Source organism: Mytilus californianus, unplaced genomic scaffold (assembly GCF_021869535.1).
Source record: "Mytilus californianus isolate M0D057914Y unplaced genomic scaffold, xbMytCali1.0.p SCAF_15, whole genome shotgun sequence".
Lineage (NCBI taxonomy): Eukaryota > Metazoa > Mollusca > Bivalvia > Mytilida > Mytilidae > Mytilus > Mytilus californianus.
The window spans coordinates 3,789,891-3,811,695 of NW_026262637.1; the positions used below are offsets into that span (position 1 = coordinate 3,789,891).

Sequence of the window (21,805 nt, forward strand, 5' to 3'; positions counted from 1 at the left end):
TCATAACCCCCAAACGTGTCCGATAATTGTTATTCGCCAAAACGTGTCCACTATTAAACGCCAGAATGTCTCACGTCTTTCAGCGCTAATACATGTATGTCTTAAATTCTATGATGGGGGACACAGTTGATGAAGTGATCATTTATTATCATTAGTTTGTACAATGCCGGTTATTAATGATTAGCATAATTGTAAATTTAATCTGTAACATATGAATTAATTTTTGACTGAAATTGCTTATTGTCCAGTTGCAATTATTTCATGCTCATTTAGAGCGAACATACAAATAATTCTAGTACAGTTGAATTAGTCGTTTACAATGTAAATTATTTTGTACTAATAAACTCCGATGATACTATTTATATTAATCCGAATATTGCACGGCGGGCTTTCAGCAGAATTGACTTCCTTTTTTTCAACAGTTCTGATATTTTAAAAGCTCTTCAAATCATAAACTGGTTATCAGGTTTTTTAATAATTTTTATGTTTCGAGCAACACTAAAGACACACGAACTAAACATAACGTCCAGTGCCAAATATTTTATGCATTATTTGAACGACATCATGTTAACAATAAATACTGTAGATAGATTCTATTATCATTCCGGGAATTAAGGATTGAGCCTAAATTTTTACGGTAATTCGGGATTAACACTAGTTGGGATTTTAATCTAAAATATTTAAGAGCGAGTAAAGACCGATTTTTGTATGACTTCAGTAAGAAACTACTTCAATCTCCGTTATGTTATAGAGTCCGTTTTAAATAAAAGTTGCGGAAATTTAAAAAAAAATCAGTGTTGCCTTCCAAAATACAAATGATGGCACCATGAAAGAGTGAAATGCTACAAAGGTTTTAATGCGCAAACAATGGGACATTCTCCCTACATGAGGTATTTGATTTAATATCTACAATTTAACTGAGCATGGCTGCTTACATTTACATCCAACATAGCCCCAACTTTTACCCTGGTTATACTGCCGGTTTAAAAAGACCTTGAAAGTAATTTATTTCTATCTTTTTATGAAATAGTAAAATGAGTATACGTTAATGAAAAAGCAATAACCAAATAACCTACGTATTTATAATATGGACACGAATGATAGTTCCAGTAAAAGAAAAAAGAAAAAAAGCTTGATATGGACACGTTTAGGGGATTTGACACGTTTGGGCGTTTATACAATTGACACACTCTGGCGCCCTTTTACAACTATACATGTTTTGCAGTTCAGTGACGTCATGTGGACACGTTTGGGGGAATCGGACACGTTTGGGGGGAAGGACACGTTTCTGAGTGTTACATATATAAATCAGAAATAACCAATTTAAAATGGAAAATTTTAATGAAAAAAAAAGGAAAAAAAGAAAAAAAAATCCCCCCCCAAATTTTTTGAACCCCCTTATGATTCATCACCCCCAAACTCAATCCCAGCCTTCCCTTTGAGGTAAGGTACCTGCAGTACAATTTCAGAGAGATCCATACACTTGAACACAAGTTATTGTCTGGAAACTAGAAAAATGCTTGTTTTTTGGCCCCAAATTCCTACACGTTTAGAGCAATTACCCCCAAACTCAAACCCAGCTTTCCCTTTGTGATATGGAACCTTGTAGTACAATTTCATAAAGATCCATACACTTACACACAAGTTATTGTCCTGAAACTAGAAAAATGCTTGTTTTTTGCCCCTTTTTTGGCCCTTAATTCCTAAAATTTTGAAGCAATTACCCCCAAAATCAATCCCAGCCTTCCCTCTGTGGTAAGGTACCTTGCAGTACAATTTCAGAGAGATCCATACACTTGAACACGAGTTATTGTCTGGAAACTAGAAAAATGCTTGTTTTTTGGCCCCAAATTCCTAAACGTTTAGGGCAATTACCCCCAAACTCAAACCCAGCTTTCCCTTTGTAATATGGAACCTTGTAGTACAATTTCATAAAGATCCATACACTTACACACAAGTTATTGTCATGAAACTAGAAAAATGCTTATTTTTTGCCCCTTTTTTGGCCCCTAATTACTAAAATTCTGAAGCAATTACCCCCAAAATCAATCCCAGCCTTCCCTTTGTGGTATGGTACCTTGCAGTACAATTTCAGAGAGATCTATACACTTGAACACAAGTTATTATCTGGAAACTAGAAAAATACTTATTTTTGGCCCCTTATTGGCCCCTTATTCCTAAATGTTTTGGGCAATTACCCCCAAACTCAATTCCAGCTTTCCCTTTGTGATATGGAACCTTGTAGTACAATTTCAGAAAGATCCATACACTTACACACAAGTTATTGTCATGAAACTAGAAAAATGCTTGTTTTTTGCCCCTAATTCCTAATATTTTGAGGCAATTACCCCCAAAATCAATCCCAGCATTCCCTGTGTGATATGGAACCTTGTGGTACAATGTCAGAGAGATCCATACACTAACACACATGTATGTCTGGAAGTTGCAAAAACGCTTATTTTTGGCCCCTTTTTGTCCCCAAATTCCTTAACTGTTGGTACCATAACCCCCAAAATCAATCCCAACCTTTCCTTTTGTGGTATTGAATCTTATGGTAAAATTTCATAGAGATCCATTCACTTAAACTAAAGTTAAAGTGCGAAAACCAATGTGTCTTTTGACGACGACGACGACGATGACGACGCCAACGTCATACCAATATACCACCGCAAAAAATCGGTCATATAAAAAATGAATAAAGTCAATGAACCATGACTGAAGGTGCATGGCCGAATAACCTCTGTAAAAATGAGAAATGCCAATACGAATGTAACTGTTTACAAAATACCAACCAACTTATCATTGGTGATTCCCTTTAAACTGACCTAAGCAAAGGTGATTAGTTTTTTTTATCTGATTCTGTCCATAGTTAATATTACCTGTCTATATAACTAAAGGTGATTAGTTTTTTATCTGATTCTGTCCATAGTTAATATTACCTGTCTATATAACTAAAGGTGATTAGTTTTTTATCTGATTCTGTCCATAGTTAATATTACCTGTCTATAACTAAAGGTGATCAGTTTATTTATCAGATTCTGTCCATATTTAATATTACCTGTCTATAACTAAAGGTGATCAGTTTTTTATCGGATTCTGTTCTCAGTAATTCTAAGTAAGCACCTGAGGCTCCTACAAAGCAGATCACATGACAAAAAGCATTAATTAACAGAAATGTATTCCAATCCTAACTAAACAATGACTGAACATGCAAACAAACAGCAACAAGAGTGCACACGCTGAAATGTCTCGCCTTCTTTACTAATCATTTATATTATGTTGATAGTCCTAAATATAAAGCTTTATTACAACTGTCACATAAACTTAACACTAACCAAGTAAACTAAACATTGACCAATGAACCATGAAAATGAGGTCAAGGTCAGATGAATCATGCTAGGCAGGCATGTACAGCTAACAATTCTTCCATACAACAAATATAGTTGACCTATTGTTTATAGTTTAAGAAAAACAGACCAAAACACAAAAACTTAACACTAAGCAATGAATCTTGAAAATGAGGTCAAGGTCAAATAAAATCTGCCTGACTGACATATAGATCATAAAATATTTCCATACACCAAATATAGTTGAACTATTGCATATAGTATTAGAAAAAAAGACAAAAACTCAAAAACTTAACTTTTTTTTTTACCACTGATCCATGAAAATGAGGTCAAGGTCAGATGACACCTGCCAGCTAGACATGTACACCTTACAATCATTCCATACACCAAATATAGTAGACATATTGCATACAGTATAAGAAAAACAGACCAAAACACAAAAACTTAACACTGAGCAATGAACCTTTAAAATGAGGTCAAGGTCAAATAAAACCTGCGTGACTGACATATAGATCATAAAATATTTCCATACACCAAATATAGTTGAACTATTACATATAGTATTAGAAAAAACAGACCAAAACTCAAAACTTAACTTTGACCACTGAACCAAGAAAATGAGGTCACGGTCAGATGACACCTGCCAGCTAGACATGTACACCTTACAATCATTCCATACACCAAATATAGTAGACCTATTGCATACAGTATAAGAAAAACAGACGAAAACACAAAAACTTAACTTTAACCACTGAACCATGAAAATGAGGTCAAGGTCAGATGACACCTGCCAGTTGGACATGTACACCTTACAGTCCTTCCATACACCGAATATACTAGACCTATTGCTTTTAGTATCTGAGATATGGACTTGACCACCAAAACTTAACCTTGTTCACCGATCCATAAAATGAGGTTGAGGTCAAGTGAAAACTGTCTGACGGCATGAGGACCTTGCAAGGTACGCACATACCAAATATAGTTATCCTATTACTTATAATAAGAAAGAATTTAACATTACAAAAAATCTTAACTTTTTTTTCAAGTAGTCACTGAACCATGCAAATGAGGTCAAGGACATTGGACATGTGACTGACGGAAACCTCGTAACATGAGGCATCCATATACAAAGTATGAAGCATCCAGATCTTCCACCTTCTAAAATATAAAGCTTTTCAGAAGTTAGCTAACGCCGCCGCCGTAGCTGCCGCCGGATCACTATCCCTATGTCGAGCTTTCTGCGACAAAAGTCGCAGGCTCGACAAAAACAACACATTTAGTAAAGTATATATTAAATGGTAAACATTGCAAAACATGTGTAAACTGACAGTAACCTGTGTTTGTACTGATAGTTTAGTTTCGTCAAAATAAATAAACAATGACGGAATTAAAAAAAAATTTCTGAAAATAATTAAGATTTGTTCTTAAATTAAACAGTGAAGGACATATGGTATATAACATCCTCCTCTTAAAGAAATATCTTTTGAATGGAAAAGCATATTATTCCAGCTATTCTAATATCCATCACCGGGGATTGAAAGTTTATTTTGTGAGGGAACTATCATAATTATGAATAATTTTATTAGTATTTTACAAAAAGATATGCAGTATACACAAGCATAAATTCAAGTTTACTTAATTACATTTAAATATCTAAATAAATAAAAAAAATCATATATTTACTACTATTGCAATATACATGTATTTGTATATTACATATTCATGTATAAGTTCTAAATAAAAAAAACTTCGAAATCCAAATATTAGATGTGTATATATAATTTGTAAAATTTCTTATTTGTAATAGTACATGAAATAGCATTTTCACCAAACACTTTTTCAGTCAATAAAATTAGTGTAAAACTAGTAAGACAAGCATAATTATCATACACATATTTTCTTTCAACTGATCAATACGATTTAGGTGCTTTCAAATAAAGGAAGAATTTGTCCACGTTCCAAACATATGACTGAGTACAGTTTACCATAAACCTGAAATAAGTCTAATTCTGCATTATCATCATGTGGTATGGGCTATTAACAATAAAGGAAAATACATAATGCCAAAAACAACTTTTGGCATGACATATTTAATCTCATTTAAGCAAATTTTATTTGAACCCATCATTTTTTCTTAAATTGCTTTTGTTACACTGATCAGTTGCAAGAATATATGTCTACAGATAACAATTATTAATTGAACAATAGCATTTATATTGTATTATCATACAGGGGCATGAATAGTACTAGAGCATAATTAAAAGAAAAAGTTGGTTTATAAGTATTATTTCAAGCACTAAACTTATGAGTGAAAGTAGTTAGTTCGATACACTTTTAGTAATGATGTTCTGGACCATCTGTGTATATACATATATGATCCGATCATACACATATGGTCCAGCTAATTAATATGATGAACGCTGAAAAGGTGTCACACAAATTAAGAGTTTCAAAAATGAAATTTTGACTTGTTCAATCACATGGTAATCATTGCTACATAATTAATCTAATAAAGTGAATATTACTTACAAGTTAGAATTATACTAAAATAATTTTTACATGGCCATTATCGATTTGTCCTAACAAAACGCAATATGTCGAATTTGGAAAATTACTTCTAGAAATATCTAAATGAATTGTTAAACAATAAGTCAATTGCCTCCTTTGAATCCTCTTTCTTTTCTTTTTTAAAATTTATTTTGGTGTTTAAATTTGATTTTAGTACATCATAATTACTTGAATGTTTCTTATGAAATGTTTTTAGTTAATTTGTTCGTGTATTCTTTCTCCAATTCATACCATCTTACAATGACAGTACGATCCTATGAATATGAGCAAGAACACATCAAATATATGAAAATAAGCAGAGATAAGAAGAAATTTGTTTCTGAAATCATAATTTAAACACTAAGAAAACAGAAAAAAAGTTCCTGCAAAGGAAGTTATAATTGTTCGAAAAATTCCTATATGGTCCGGCTCGTTAATAACCAAACGAGTATAATACTCATATGGTCAGACCATACAAATAAACGCATATGGTCATGGTCCAAATACTCATATGGTCTGGAACAATTACAAGGTTATCATGCTATGAAAAAAGTAAAATATCAAAACTTCCAAACTCCAAGGAAAATTCAAAACAGAAAGTCCCTTATCACATGGCAAAATCAAAAGATCAAACACATCAAACGAATGAGTGGTTTCTTTCTCAAGAACCACTAACAATTTTGAAAGTTTCCCCACCATCGATGTAATGTACCCTCAGAAGTATGATAAGACCCATTTGTTGACCCTTGTTACTTACTGCAAAACTGGTAAAAATAGTCATGCCTTTCAAAATTATGTTAATTTTATTGATAAATGAGTAAGTTCATATAATCCAGACACTTTAGTACAGAAAGATCATTTGAGATGTCGCTATAATGCTATGAACATGTCGAATTGACATATCTGATCAAAAATGGCCATTTTAATCATAGTTTTGGATAAAATAGATATGAGCCAAGGTCATATTCAAAAAGATATTTCAACACATTAACATCTTCGAATAACACATTTTGTTGTGAAATCTCTTTTTGGGAAAAGCTTTGGCTCATACCTAAATATTAATGACAAGATCTCAAAATGGGGTTATTTTTTGCAGTTTTGCAATATATGCAAGAAGTTTGAATCCTGAATGCAAATATGTGAAACAAAATTCAAAAAAAAACACTGATATCTGCTAGATTAATGTCTTTTGGTAGATTTCTAATACTTTTTTTATTTTCAAAATCAAGGACCCAAAACAGTGGCTTTATCATACTTCTCCTCTAAAGTGTCTGTGACAAAGGTTAGATGTAACAAACCCAAAAATGTCCCAACAGTCTACTTACTAGTCTCCACAGAATCTTTCATTATAACAACTATTCCTAATTATATTATAATAAACAAGCATTATATGTTTGTACATTGATTATTTGTTTGATAGCTGACATTATTGTGTCATTAGTAATTTTTAGTAATTTAGTAATTTATAAAATATTACTTTCATTTTACTATTAAAGAATAAGATCACATCTAAGATTTACAAAAAAACTATAAAGATACTTGATATTTTTGAGTAGTTACAAACTTGATGGTGATTTCTTAAGTGTAATATTGGTCAACACAGATTTACCTTAAAATTCCCTCGATTTTTACCATGAACTAGACGCACAGAGAATTCTATTCTGCCCACCTGTAGTTTATGCACAACAATAAAGACTCAAACTAAATATCAAAAATGCAAGTTAAGATTCTAAAGAAGAAGAACGCAATGTTGAATACAATTTTAAACCAGGTAACCCAGTCAAAAGTTGTGTGAACTATTATAGGTATGTGATTATTCAAGTAGATTTTTAGTGTAATTTATTCGAACTCTGATGAATCTAAATATAAAACTGTCACCATTCAGGGAAAATAATGGATGATTAAGGACCTGTCTGATGTAGTTTGATTTACTCAGTTCAGAAAAGATAAATTTTAGTGTACTTTTCCATAAGGTCCTATGTAAATAATGGATTTGAAAAATGAATGCAAAGTTAGTTTATCAAAATTCAATTTGAAAAACAATTTTTCATATAACTAACAAGTTAAATGTTTTATCATTAAGTTCAAAATAATGAACAAGTCTAATTTAAAGAATAGTTTGTTTAACATTGTTTAACCAAATGAAATATTACTTAGAACCTTGCATTAACTTAAAAAAAAAGGTACATTAATTTTGTACATCTATACAAACATAGAAGTCAAGATACTAGAGTTTATCTAAATTTTAAATTCAATTTCTTATTTATATTTCCTATAATGGTAATAAGAACATACTTTGATGTAATTTGTCAGCCATCTTGAATGCACCAACACTAGCATACATAGCGTATCCACAGTCTACTGGTTTCCCATTCTTATCTAGGTACATTGTACTGGCCATGTCAACAATAACAGGATCCAATCTAAACATCAGGTATTCCTTTCTTTGTTTCTCTTGTTGTAATGATAACTGTATCACAAGTTCTACGATCTGTATACGAATATACATCCTCATTCTGTTGTTGTCTGATAGATAATCTTCAACAGACCGTACAGACAGAAACCTGAAAAATAAAGTCCGTCATAAATATACATCCTCATTCTGTTGTTGTCTGACAGATAATCCTCAACAGAGCGTACAGACAGAAACCTGAAAGATAAACAAATCATAAATATACAATCTATCTAGTTGTTGGGTGATAATCTGCACACCTTACACACAGAAACCTGAAAGGTAACGAATCTTAAATATTCCTTGTTGGGTAATGCATGTACTTTGTGACATCTGAATACAAATTGTCTTTTTCATTCAAGGGTTGCATGTTTAAGTGTCCTTTTTTTAAAACTTAGATCACTCTTTGGCATAGTATGTTATACAATGATAATGTCCTTCTGGTGTAATACCACCATTGATTTTCCCCTATGTGCAGAATTTATCTTTGTTTCAAATAAAGAAATACTTGGCATGAGTAAAGTTTTATCCAGTCCAGTACTATAGAAAAAAATTCACATAACATTTCATTGCATATAAGAAAATAACCATCACTGGAAGTTAACCAATCAAATTTCCCCCCTTTTTTAACCTGTGTATAAGCTTTAGTAACCATGTAATCTCAATTTTCCAAAATATTCTATAGAAACCCCAAATAAAAAAATAATGGTGCTTTGAAATACCCAAGATATATGTTTATGACCCATAAATGCTTTACTGCAATGAAATGTAGGATCAATTACCTACAACTGTCAAATTCAAGGGAATATTTTTTTTCGACCTATTTTCATATGCAACCGGATGTGACGTACTATGATTTGGTGGCATTACAGCTAAAGAATGTAAGAATATCATAACATACCTGTTCCATTTATCATACTCATCTTCAGAATCATCAGAGGCAGAGAAAAAATTCTCATCTGAAAGTACAAAATTATCTATTAATGTGATTGTCCTCCTTTTATAAGCTAATTTGTTTTGGATGTTCTAAAAACATAACATTCGAATCTATTCATAATCTATCAAGCAAATTTTATGTATAGTTTTAAGGTTTAAACATGCAAAGAATGTGTGACATATTCTAAACAAGGATCATGACATGGGATTTAACATCAGAGCGAACATGACTATTGCAGAAATTGGGCAATAACGAAACAAAAGGGTCTCATACAGTCAGCATATATTATACAGTTTTCTGCACATTGATATTGAAAAATTTCAGCAGTGGGCCATAATGTGAACTTTTTTGGCAGTGAGCACAATGAATGAGCTAAAAAGCTCCAAATTCTATTGAGCAGCTTATACTTTACTTTCTCTAATTCTTACTCAATTTATCCCTTTCCTGACCTGTTGATTATTTTTATTTAATCAATGTGTGGGTCGTTTGATCTCAGTTCATCATTGCTCATAATTTGATTATGGATCATATTTTCTTGCTTTCCTCTGAAATTCCCATTGTGATGTCATGAAAAAAGGCGACCATGCCTGATGGCGTCATGTAGAAAGAACACATCTTTTTGCAGGTCATGAAAAAAGGATAAAGATTGTCTGCATATCGTCTAAATATCATAAGAGAAACAGATTCCACCACAAAATCTCATGCAATACGATATTTATCCACTCTCGACAGTTATATCTTAAATGTTTAAAACGCTCGGAAAGCCTCACGTTTTAAATTTGAACATTTAACTGTCTCAAGTGGATAAATATCGTATCACACTCGATGCAGTGTTAGAATCTATATGTATCAATAAGAAAAAACCTGACAAGCTGTTTATCAAGCTGGTCTTTCCCCCCACCCTTGTTTACATTTTTACTATTGACAAAAGTAAGCTTGATAATGTCTCCTCACACATTGTGACGTCATTGATAACTTCTCAAACATTGTGACATGCTGGTAAGTTCTACTCATGTCTCAAAGCCTTGATACTAAAATTATGGAGCAGGGTGATATCAGCAAAGGGAAGGACAATAATATCATGTTATTACCTGCACCCCTGGGATAGAAAGGTCTATAAGCAGGGTGATATCAGCAAAGGGAAGGACAATAATATCATGTTATTACCAGCAACCCTGGGATAGTAAGGTTTACAAGTAGGGTGATATCAACAAAGGAAAGGACAATAATATCATGTTATTACCTGCACCCCTGGGATAGTAAGGTCTACAAGCAGGGTGATATCAACAAAGGGAAGGACTACAATATCATTTTATTACCAGCACCCCTGGGATAATAAGGTATACAAGCAGGGTGATATCAGCAAAGGGAAGGACAATAATATCAAGTTACTACCAGCACCCCTGGGATAGTAAGGTCTATAAGTAGGGTGATATCAGCAACTGGAAGGTCAATAATATCATGTTATTACCTGCACCTCTGGGATAGTAAGGTCTATCTGCTACAGAATCATCCTCTGGAATAGTAGCTTCTATCATAGTCCGACTCAGTATTGTTCTTCTTGTCCTTCTTAGTAATGTTATGTCTGGTTCTAACTGGATGTCTGTTGGATCCTAAATATAGAAATATACAGGTAAAATTGAGTATATCCTCAATAATGTGATGAATTCTAAATATAGAAACATACATGAATAAACAGCTGCGCCATGAGCGCATGATACGCCCGTCGCATTTTTTACGAATAAAGTTCAATAACTTCTCAATGTCATATCAGAAATTTGTGAAAAACTAAATGGAGGTTAACTTAATTGATATAAACCAGTCACCAAAGTTTAATGAAAACTGCTTAAAGCACTTTAAAGGTATTGTCCGAAAACTAGAAAATCGCCCCTTTTTTTATGAATAAAATCCCATAACTTGGAAGAGTAAAATCTAAAATTTATAAAAATTGAAAGGGAGCTTACATCAATAGATATAAACAATTCTCCAAAGTTTCATGAGAACTGCATTTTTGAGTTATTGTCCGAAAACTGGAAAATCCCCCTTTTTTTTAATGAATAAAACTTCATAACTCGGAAACATAAAATCTAAAATTTATAAAAATCAAAAGGGAGCTCATGTTAATAGATATAAACAATTGACCAAAGTTTCTTGCAAATTGGTGAAAGCATTTTTTAGTTATTGTTCGAAAACTGGAAAATCACCCCTTTTTTAATGAATAAAACCCCATAACTCATAAACGCAAAATCTAAATTTTATAAAAAACGAAAGGGAGCTCACATCAATAGATATGAACAATTCACCAAAGTTTTATGCAAATTGGTTGAAGCGTTTTTGAGTTAATGTCCGACACGTTGACGACAGACGAACGGACGGATGGACGGACAGACAGACGGACAACGGTATACCATAAGATGTCCCGTAAACGGGCGTATAAAAATTGAATCTGTCCTCAATAATGTGATGAATTCTAAATATAAAAATATACATGACTAACTGAATCTATCCTCAATAATGTGATCAATTCTAAATATAGAAATATACATGACTAACTGAATCTATCCTCAATAATGTGATCAATTTTAATTATAGAAATGATTGATTCTAAAGGACGGCTTTATCAACTTACCAGTTTAGGGGGAACAGTCCCTATAGAATCCATCTGATCTTCCAAAGCTATAATCCTTGGTTTAGGGAAGTGGAACACAAACATGTATAGTATCAACAACTGTTCATCTGTCACGGTCAACGTCAAGGAATGTAGCTTTATATCAAACTTATGGCTGGAAGACAATTATAATGTTATTATTAAGGAATGAGTGATTATGATCCTCTAGTTTTGTTATTGTGTAGACAGATACCATCCCACCCAATCAAAGTCAAGGAAGGGAGCTTTCAAATTTCAAGTTATTCTACTACTATTGTTTTTATCAGTTTAATTCTAGAAATCTTCAGTATCATCACTTTCTGTATAATAAATAAATAAGTTCAATCTTGTATCTAAGTTAAATAAGAGTATAACAAGAGTGATTTTTCAGTTCAAATGGCAAATGAAAAATGACAATAAATGAATTGATTTGAATTATTTATTAATTTTCATTTTTAAACTTTAAACTAACATATAAGCCAGTGTCTGGCTAAAATGTATTTCTTGTAGTTTTTTCAATGGCTTATATTTCAAGCTTTATGTCAGATAATTAGAAATTGCAAGCAACATTTCTAAGTTTGTATCAAATACACAGGCCCAAATTTATGTAAACATGGTCATTCACTGATTTACATTAAGAATTAGGTGTATTGTTATGTAAGGATATTACGCCTGGATTTCTGTTGACCAGGCATACTCATATAAATATTCCGCCTAATTTTACCCTTGGTTTCCGCCTGGTTTACTCTTGGACATGCATTCTCTAAATATTGCAATGACGCCAGGTTTAATTAAAGAACCATTGTGAGCACGCTCACATACCCCACATCCCCACATTGTCACTGGACAAACAAAATCTCACCAGATTCCTAAGTTCAAAGACTCATAACTCTACAAAAGTCAACTGATAAAAATTTTCTTGTGAATATTCACATGAACATATTATGTCCTTATTATCTACAAAGTTTCATGAAATTCTGTTGTGTGGTTTCAGAGGAGTTGCAATGACAAGACCAGGACTGATGGACGCAACTTTGTTGCCTGGGGTATAATAATGAATTCTACGTTAGATGTGATACTTGGACTGTGATCTATCCATTGTTAATGGTAGTATAGATACTTACTGTGGATGGTTATAATTATCAGACATACTGGTTTTGTAGAAGGCTATTTCTAACGAAGAGTTTGGTAAGATATGATACTTGGACTGTAATCTATCCATTGTTAATGGTAGTATATAAAACTTACTGTGGATGGTTATAATTATCTGACATACTGGTTTTGTAGAAGGCTATTTCTAACGAAGAGTTTGGTAAGATGTGATACTTGGACTGTGATCTATCCATTGTTAATGGTAGTATAGATACTTACTGTGGATGGTTATAATTATCTGACATACTGGTTTTGTAGAAGGCTATTTCTAACGAAGAGTTTGGTAAGATGTGATACTTGGACTGTGATCTATCCATTGTTAATGGTAGTATAGATACTTACTGTGGATGGTTATAATTATCAGACATACTGGTTTTGAAGAAGGCTATTTCTAACGAAGAGTTTGGTAAGATGTGATACTTGGACTGTGATCTATCCATTGTTAATGGTAGTATAGATACTTACTGTGGATGGTTATAATTATCAGACATACTGGTTTTGTAGAAGGCTATTTCTAACTAAGAGTTTGGTAAGATGTGATACTTGGACTGTGATCTATCCATTGTTAATGGTAGTATAGATACTTACTGTGGATGGTTATAATTATCAGACATACTGGTTTTGTAGAAGGCTATTTCTAACGAAGAGTTTGGTAAGATGTGATACTTGGACTGTGATCTATCCATTGTTAATGGTAGTATAGATACTTACTGTGGATGGTAATAATTATCAGACATACTGGTTTTGAAGAAGGCTATTTCTAACGAAGAGTTTGGTAAGATGTGATACTTGGACTGTGATCTATCCATTGTTAATGGTAGTATATAAAACTTACTGTGGATGGTTATAATTATCTGACATACTGATTTTGTAGAAGGCTATTTCTAACGAAGAGTTTGGTAAGATATGATACTTGGACTGTGATCTATCCATTGTTAATGGTAGTATAGATACTTACTGTGGATGGTTATAATCATCTGACATACTGGTTTTGTAGAAGGCTATTTCTAACGAAGAGTTTGGTAAGATGTGATACTTGGACTGTGATCTATCCATTGTTAATGGTAGTATAGATACTTACTGTGGATGGTTATAATCATCTGACATACTGGTTTTGTAGAAGGCTATTTCTAACGAAGAGTTTGGTAAGATGTGATACTTGGACTGTGATCTATCCATTGTTAATGGTCGTATAGATACTTACTGTGGATGGTTATAATTATCTGACATACTGGTTTTGTAGAAGGCTATTTCTAACGAAGAGTTTGGTAAGATGTGATACTTGGACTGTGATCTATCCATTGTTAATGGTAGTATAGATACTTACTGTGGATGGTTATAATTATCAGACATACTGGTTTTGTAGAAGGCTATTTCTAACGAAGAGTTTGGTAAGATGTGATACTTGGACTGTGATCTATCCATTGTTAATGGTAGTATAGATACTTACTGTGGATGGTTATAATTATCAGACATACTGGTTTTGTAGAAGGCTATTTCTAACGAAGAGTTTGGTAAGATGTGATACTTGGACTGTGATCTATCCATTGTTAATGGTAGTATAGATACTTACTGTGGATGGTTATAATTATCAGACATACTGGTTTTGTAGAAGGCTATTTCTAACGAAGAGTTTGGTAAGATGTGATACTTGGACTGTGATCTATCCATTGTTAATGGTAGCATAGATACTTACTGTGGATGGTTATAATTATCAGACATACTTGTTTTGTAGAAGGCTATTTCTAACGAAGAGTTTGGTAAGATGTGATACTTGGATTGTGATCTATCCATTGTTAATGGTAGTATAGATACTTACTGTGGATGGTTATAATTATCAGACATACTGGTTTTGTAGAAGGCTATTTCTAACGAAGAGTTTGGTAAGATGTGATACTTGGACTGTGATCTATCCATTGTTAATGGTAGTATAGATACTTACTGTGGATGGTTATAATTATCAGACATACTGGTTTTGTAGAAGGCTATTTCTAACGAAGAGTTTGGTAAGATGTGATACTTGGACTGTGATCTATCCATTGTTAATGGTAGTATAGATACTTACTGTGGATGGTTATAATTATCTGACATGCTGGTTTTGTAGAAGGCTATTTCTAACGAAGAGTTTGGTAAGATATGATACTTGGACTGTGATCTATCCATTGTTAATGGTAGTATATAAAACTTACTGTGGATGGTTATAATTATCAGACATACTGGTTTTGTAGAAGGCTATTTCTAACGAAGAGTTTGGTAAGATATGATACTTGGACTGTGATCTATCCATTGTTAATGGTAGTATAGATACTTACTGTGGATGGTTATAATTATCAGACATACTGGTTTTGTAGAAGGCTATTTCTAACGAAGAGTTTGGTAAGATGTGATACTTGGACTGTGATCTATCCATTGTTAATGGTAGTATAGTTACTTACTATGGATGGTTATAATTATCTGACATACTGGTTTTGTAGAAGGCTATTTCTAACAAAGAGTTTGGTAAGATGTGATACTTGGACTGTGATCTATCCATTGTTAATGGTAGTATAGATACTTACTGTGGATGGTTATAATTATCTGACATACTGGTTTTGTAGAAGGCTATTTCTAACGAAGAGTTTGGTAAGATATGATACTTGGACTGTGATCTATCCATTGTTAATGGTAGTATAGATACTTACTGTGGATGGTTATAATTATCAGACATACTGGTTTTGTAGAAGGCTATTTCTAACGAAGAGTTTGGTAAGATGTGATACTTGGACTGTGATCTATCCATTGTTAATGGTAGTATAGTTACTTACTATGGATGGTTATAATTATCTGACATACTGGTTTTGTAGAAGGCTATTTCTAACAAAGAGTTTGGTAAGATGTGATACTTGGACTGTGATCTATCCATTGTTAATGGTAGTATAGATACTTACTGTGGATGGTTATAATTATCAGACATACTGGTTTTGTAGAAGGCTATTTCTAACGAAGAGTTTGGTAAGATATGATACTTGGACTGTGATCTATCCATTGTTAATGGTAGTATAGATACTTACTGTGGATGGTTATAATTATCAGACATACTGGTTTTGTAGAAGGCTATTTCTAACGAAGAGTTTGGTAAGATATGATACTTGGACTGTGATCTATCCATTGTTAATGGTAGTATAGATACTTACTGTGGATGGTTATAATTATCTGACATACTGGTTTTGTAGAAGGCTATTTCTAACGAAGAGTTTGGTAAGATATGATACTTGGACTGTGATCTATCCATTGTTAATGGTAGTATAGATACTTACTGTGGATGGTTATAATTATATAATTATCTGACATACTGGTTTTGTAGATGGCTATTTCTAACGAAGAGTTTGGTAAGATGTGATACTTGGACTGTGATCTATCCATTGTTAATGGTAGTATAGATACTTACTGTGGATGGTTATAATTATATAATTATCTGACATACTGGTTTTGTAGAAGGCTATTTCTAACGAAGAGTTCGGTAAGATATGATACTTGGACTGTGATCTATCCATTGTTAATGGTAGTATAGATACTTACTGTGGATGGTTATAATTATCAGACATACTGGTTTTGTAGAAGGCTACTTCTAACGAAGAGTTTGGTAAGATGTGATACTTGGACTGTGATCTATCCATTGTTAATGGTAGTATAGATACTTACTGTGGATGGTTATAATTATCAGACATACTGGTTTTGTAAAAGGCTATATCTAAAGAAGAGTTTGGTAAGATGTGATACTTGGACTGTGATCTATCCATTGTTAATGGTAGTATATAAAACTTACTGTGGATGGTTAAAATTATCTGACATGCTGGTTTTGTAGAAGGCTATTTCTAACGAAGAGTTTGGTAAGATGTGATCCTTGGACTGTGATCTATCCATTGTTAATGGTAGTATAGATACTTACTGTGGATGGTTATAATTATCAAACATACTGGTTTTGTAGAAGGCTATTTCTAACGAAGAGTTTGGTAAGATATGATACTTGGACTGTGATCTATCCATTGTTAATGGTAGTATAGATACTTACTGTGGATGGTTATAATTATCTGACATACTGGTTTTGTAGAAGGCTATTTCTAACGAAGAGTTTGGTAAGATATGATACTTGGACTGTGATCTATCCATTGTTAATGGTAGTATAGATACTTACTGTGGATGGTTATAATTATCAGACATACTGGTTTTGTAGAAGGCTATTTCTAATGAAGAGTTTGGTAAGATGTGATACTTGGACTGTGATCTATCCATTGTTAATGGTAGTATAGATACTTACTGTGGATGGTTATAATTATCAGACATACTGGTTTTGTAGAAGGCTATTTCTAACGAAGAGTTTGGTAAGATATAATACTTGGACTGTGATCTATCCATTGTTAATGGTAGTATAGATACTTACTGTGGATGGTTATAATTATCAGACATACTGGTTTTGTAGAAGGCTATTTCTAACGAAGAGTTTGGTAAGATATGATACTTGGACTGTGATCTATCCATTGTTAATGGTAGTATATAAAACTTACTGTGGATGGTTATAATTATCAGACATACTGGTTTTGTAGAAGGCTATTTCTAACGAAGAGTTTGGTAAGATATGATACTTGGACTGTGATCTATCCATTGTTAATGGTAGTATAGATACTTACTGTGGATGGTTATAATTATCAGACATACTGGTTTTGTAGAAGGCTATTTCTAACGAAGAGTTTGGTAAGATATGATACTTGGACTGTGATCTATCCATTGTTAATGGTAGTATAGATACTTACTGTGGATGGTTATAATTATCTGACATACTGGTTTTGTAGAAGGCTATTTCTAACGAAGAGTTTGGTAAGATATGATACTTGGACTGTGATCTATCCATTGTTAATGGTAGTATAGATACTTACTGTGGATGGTTATAATTATCAGACATACTGGTTTTGTAGAAGGCTATTTCTAACGAAGAGTTTGGTAAGATATGATACTTGGACTGTGATCTATCCATTGTTAATGGTAGTATAGATACTTACTGTGGATGGTTATAATTATCTGACATACTGGTTTTGTAGAAGGCTATTTCTAACGAAGAGTTTGGTAAGATATGATACTTGGACTGTGATCTATCCATTGTTAATGGTAGTATAGATACTTACTGTGGATGGTTATAATTATCTGACATACTGGTTTTGTAGAAGGCTATTTCTAACGAAGAGTTTGGTAAGATATGATACTTGGACTGTGATCTATCCATTGTTAATGGTAGTATAGATACTTACTGTGGATGGTTATAATTATATAATTATCTGACATACTGGTTTTGTAGAAGGCTATTTCTAACGAAGAGTTTGGTAAGATGTGATACTTGGACTGTGATCTATCCATTGTTAATGGTAGTATAGATACTTACTGTGGATGGTTATAATTATATAATTATCTGACATACTGGTTTTGTAGAAGGCTATTTCTAACGAAGAGTTCGGTAAGATATGATACTTGGACTGTGATCTATCCATTGTTAATGGTAGTATAGATACTTACTGTGGATGGTTATAATTATCAGACATACTGGTTTTGTAGAAGGCTACTTCTAACGAAGAGTTTGGTAAGATGTGATACTTGGACTGTGATCTATCCATTGTTAATGGTAGTATAGATACTTACTGTGGATGGTTATAATTATCAGACATACTGGTTTTGTAGAAGGCTATTTCTAACGAAGAGTTTGGTAAGATGTGATACTTGGACTGTGATCTATCCATTGTTAATGGTAGTATAGATACTTACTGTGGATGGTTATAATTATCTGACATACTGGTTTTGTAGAAGGCTATTTCTAACGAAGAGTTTGGTAAGATGTGATACTTGGACTGTGATCTATCCATTGTTAATGGTAGTATAGATACTTACTGTGGATGGTTATAATTATCAGACATACTGGTTTTGTAGAAGGCTATTTCTAACGAAGAGTTTGGTAAGATGTGATACTTGGACTGTGATCTATCCATTGTTAATGGTAGTATAGATACTTACTGTGGATGGTTATAATTATCAGACATACTGGTTTTGTAGAAGGCTATTTCTAACGAAGAGTTTGGTAAGATATGATACTTGGACTGTGATCTATCCATTGTTAATGGTAGTATAGATACTTACTGTGGATGGTTATAATTATCAGACATACTGGTTTTGTAGAAGGCTATTTCTAACGAAGAGTTTGGTAAGATGTGATACTTGGACTGTGATCTATCCATTGTTAATGGTAGTATATAAAACTTACTGTGGATGGTTATAATTATCTGACATACTGGTTTTGTAGAAGGCTATTTCTAACGAAGAGTTTGGTAAGATATGATACTTGGACTGTGATCTATCCATTGTTAATGATAGTATAGATACTTACTGTGGATGGTTATAATTATCAGACATACTGGTTTTGTAGAAGGCTATTTCTAACGAAGAGTTTGGTAAGATGTGATACTTGGACTGTGATCTATCCATTGTTAATGATAGTATAGATACTTACTGTGGATGGTTATAATTATCAGACATACTGGTTTTGTAGAAGGCTATTTCTAACGAAGAGTTTGGTAAGATGTGATACTTGGACTGTGATCTATCCATTGTTAATGGTAGATGCCAATCCTCATCTGAAAATAAGATACATTGAGGTAAAATCAGATACACTGAGGTAAAATAAAATACATTGAGGTAAATAAGATACATTGAGGTAAAATAAGATACATTGAGGTAAAATTGTACTGTGGATAATGTAGTCTCAGGACCGAGAACCTTATCTAAGACAGGCGATTCCATTTACTGAAGTTTCAATGTGTGTCCTGATACTAGAACCAAGTTTATTTGGGTTCCATGTTCTTATAGGGTTTGAAATAAGAATCCAATACGCTATAGTAAATATATTAGTTGGAAATACTCATTTTGATCCGAAACTATCTTAAAATATAAAAATAATGAGATGTGGTATGATTGCCAATGAGACAAACACTATCCACCAGAGTTCAAATACAGTGGATTATACCTATTATAGGCCACCATACGGCCTTCGAAAATGAGAAAAAGCCATACTGTATAGTCAGCTATAAAGTTGGTTAAGAGAATATTTAGGAAAGCTTAGATAGTTATTCATGTTTCATACCCTGAAAGGTGTTTAATTCAAAACATTTAAGATAATTCCACTACAAACAGTTAGTATCTTTGAGCTGATGTTATTTGTGACTAGTACAATCAGTTAACATCAGTTTGATAACAATATTTACTCAGATAGATTATTGGACACAGGCAAATCCTAATTCAAGCAGAGTTTATGAACAGATAATATCTAAAAATAAACTTGGACTAGACATAAGGCATCAAAAGCAGTATAAATTCTTAAGGAAAGTAAAATACACATACTTGAATCAGCAACTAAGATTTCTACTTCTGTAATTGTCACTAAAAACTTGTCATATAACTTCTCATGGAGTTCCTCTGTTGATGGATTCTAGAAGTAAATACAACAGAAAATTAACATCTATTGATATCCATCATTCTCAGAATTGTACAATCATAAAAAGTCTGCAATTTGTACAACCATAAAAAGTCTGCAATTTGTACATTCATAAAAAGTCTGCAATTTGTACAATCATGAAAAGTCTACAATTTGTACAATCATAAAAAGTCTGTAATTTGTAAAATCACAAAAAATCTGCAATATTTATAATCATAAAAAGTCTTTAATTTGTACAATCATAAAAAGTCTGCAATTTGTACAATCTTAAAAAGTCTGCAATTTGTACAATCTTAAAAAGTCTGCAATTTGTACAATCCTAAATATTCTGCAATTTGTATAATCATACAAGAATTTTCAACTACTCTTAATTCAGAAATTTTTGCGTGCCTTTATTATTATTAAGATTTTTGTAGAATGGACATAAATGATTGAGTTAAGCCATTTTAATTCATATTTTATAGTGTTTCTTTCTATGTTGTGATGTTACACTATTGTTTCAGGTTGGGTGAAGGTTGGCACCTATTAAAACGTTTAAACCTGCTGCATTTGTTTGCACCTGTCCTAAGTCAGAAACCTGATGTTCAGTGGTTGTCGTTTGTTGATGTGGTTCATAAGTGTTTCTCGTTTTTTATATAGATTAGACCGTTGCTTTTCCTGTTTGAATGGTTTTGCACTAGTCGTTTTTGGGGCCCTTTATAGTTTGCTGTTCTGTGTTAGCCAAGGCTCCGTTTTGAAGGCCGTACTTTGACCTATAATGGTTTACTTTTACAAATTGTGACTTGGATGGAGAGTTGTCTCATTGGCACTCATACCACATCTTCTTATATCTAATAAATGCACAATTAGTTATTGTGATTTCAGGAGAATCTGCATAGTGATGTCTGTATCAGATATCAGAATGTCAGTTCTTATTATTGTGATACTTACCCAGTCCATTATTCACATTAATAAAAACCTCACAATAATTTCTGAATTTACAGTATCTTTACATCAAGTGTTTTCATAGTTTTTTCGTGATACTGATTGGTTTTTGAAGTTTGTTTTTTGGATGTCAACAAACTTGAAATAATGCCTACTTCAATAGTAACTACATTACCTCCAGTGATTTGGATTTGTCTTGTAAATCACTCCTTACAGTAAACGTTCCCAGATCTATTACCAATACATGACCTTCCCTGTAAAGGTAAATTGATAACACATGCAGACTGAC

General features: G+C 32.7%; 1 protein-coding gene across 8 annotated transcripts in view; it reads right to left on the bottom strand.

Annotated features, from left to right (window-relative positions):
• The window catches only part of LOC127725225 (intermembrane lipid transfer protein VPS13C-like), a 144,021-nt gene that overhangs the window by 82,836 nt on the left and 39,380 nt on the right, over positions 1–21,805 (bottom strand). For 7 of the 8 annotated variants that reach the window (XM_052232084.1, XM_052232083.1, XM_052232082.1 and 4 more), the window contains exons 21-29: positions 21,692–21,770; positions 20,499–20,586; positions 19,612–19,735; positions 11,913–12,066; positions 10,755–10,896; positions 9,248–9,305; positions 8,190–8,458; positions 7,220–7,255; positions 3,059–3,132 (exon numbers count right to left, since the gene is read on the bottom strand). In XM_052232084.1, coding sequence (XP_052088044.1) covers positions 3,059–3,132; positions 7,220–7,255; positions 8,190–8,458; positions 9,248–9,305; positions 10,755–10,896; positions 11,913–12,066; positions 19,612–19,735; positions 20,499–20,586; positions 21,692–21,770 — 1,024 coding nt within the window. The remainder of the gene's footprint in view (positions 1–3,058; positions 3,133–7,219; positions 7,256–8,189; positions 8,459–9,247; positions 9,306–10,754; positions 10,897–11,912; positions 12,067–19,611; positions 19,736–20,498; positions 20,587–21,691; positions 21,771–21,805) is intronic. The other variant, XM_052232080.1, reaches the window with a different exon arrangement.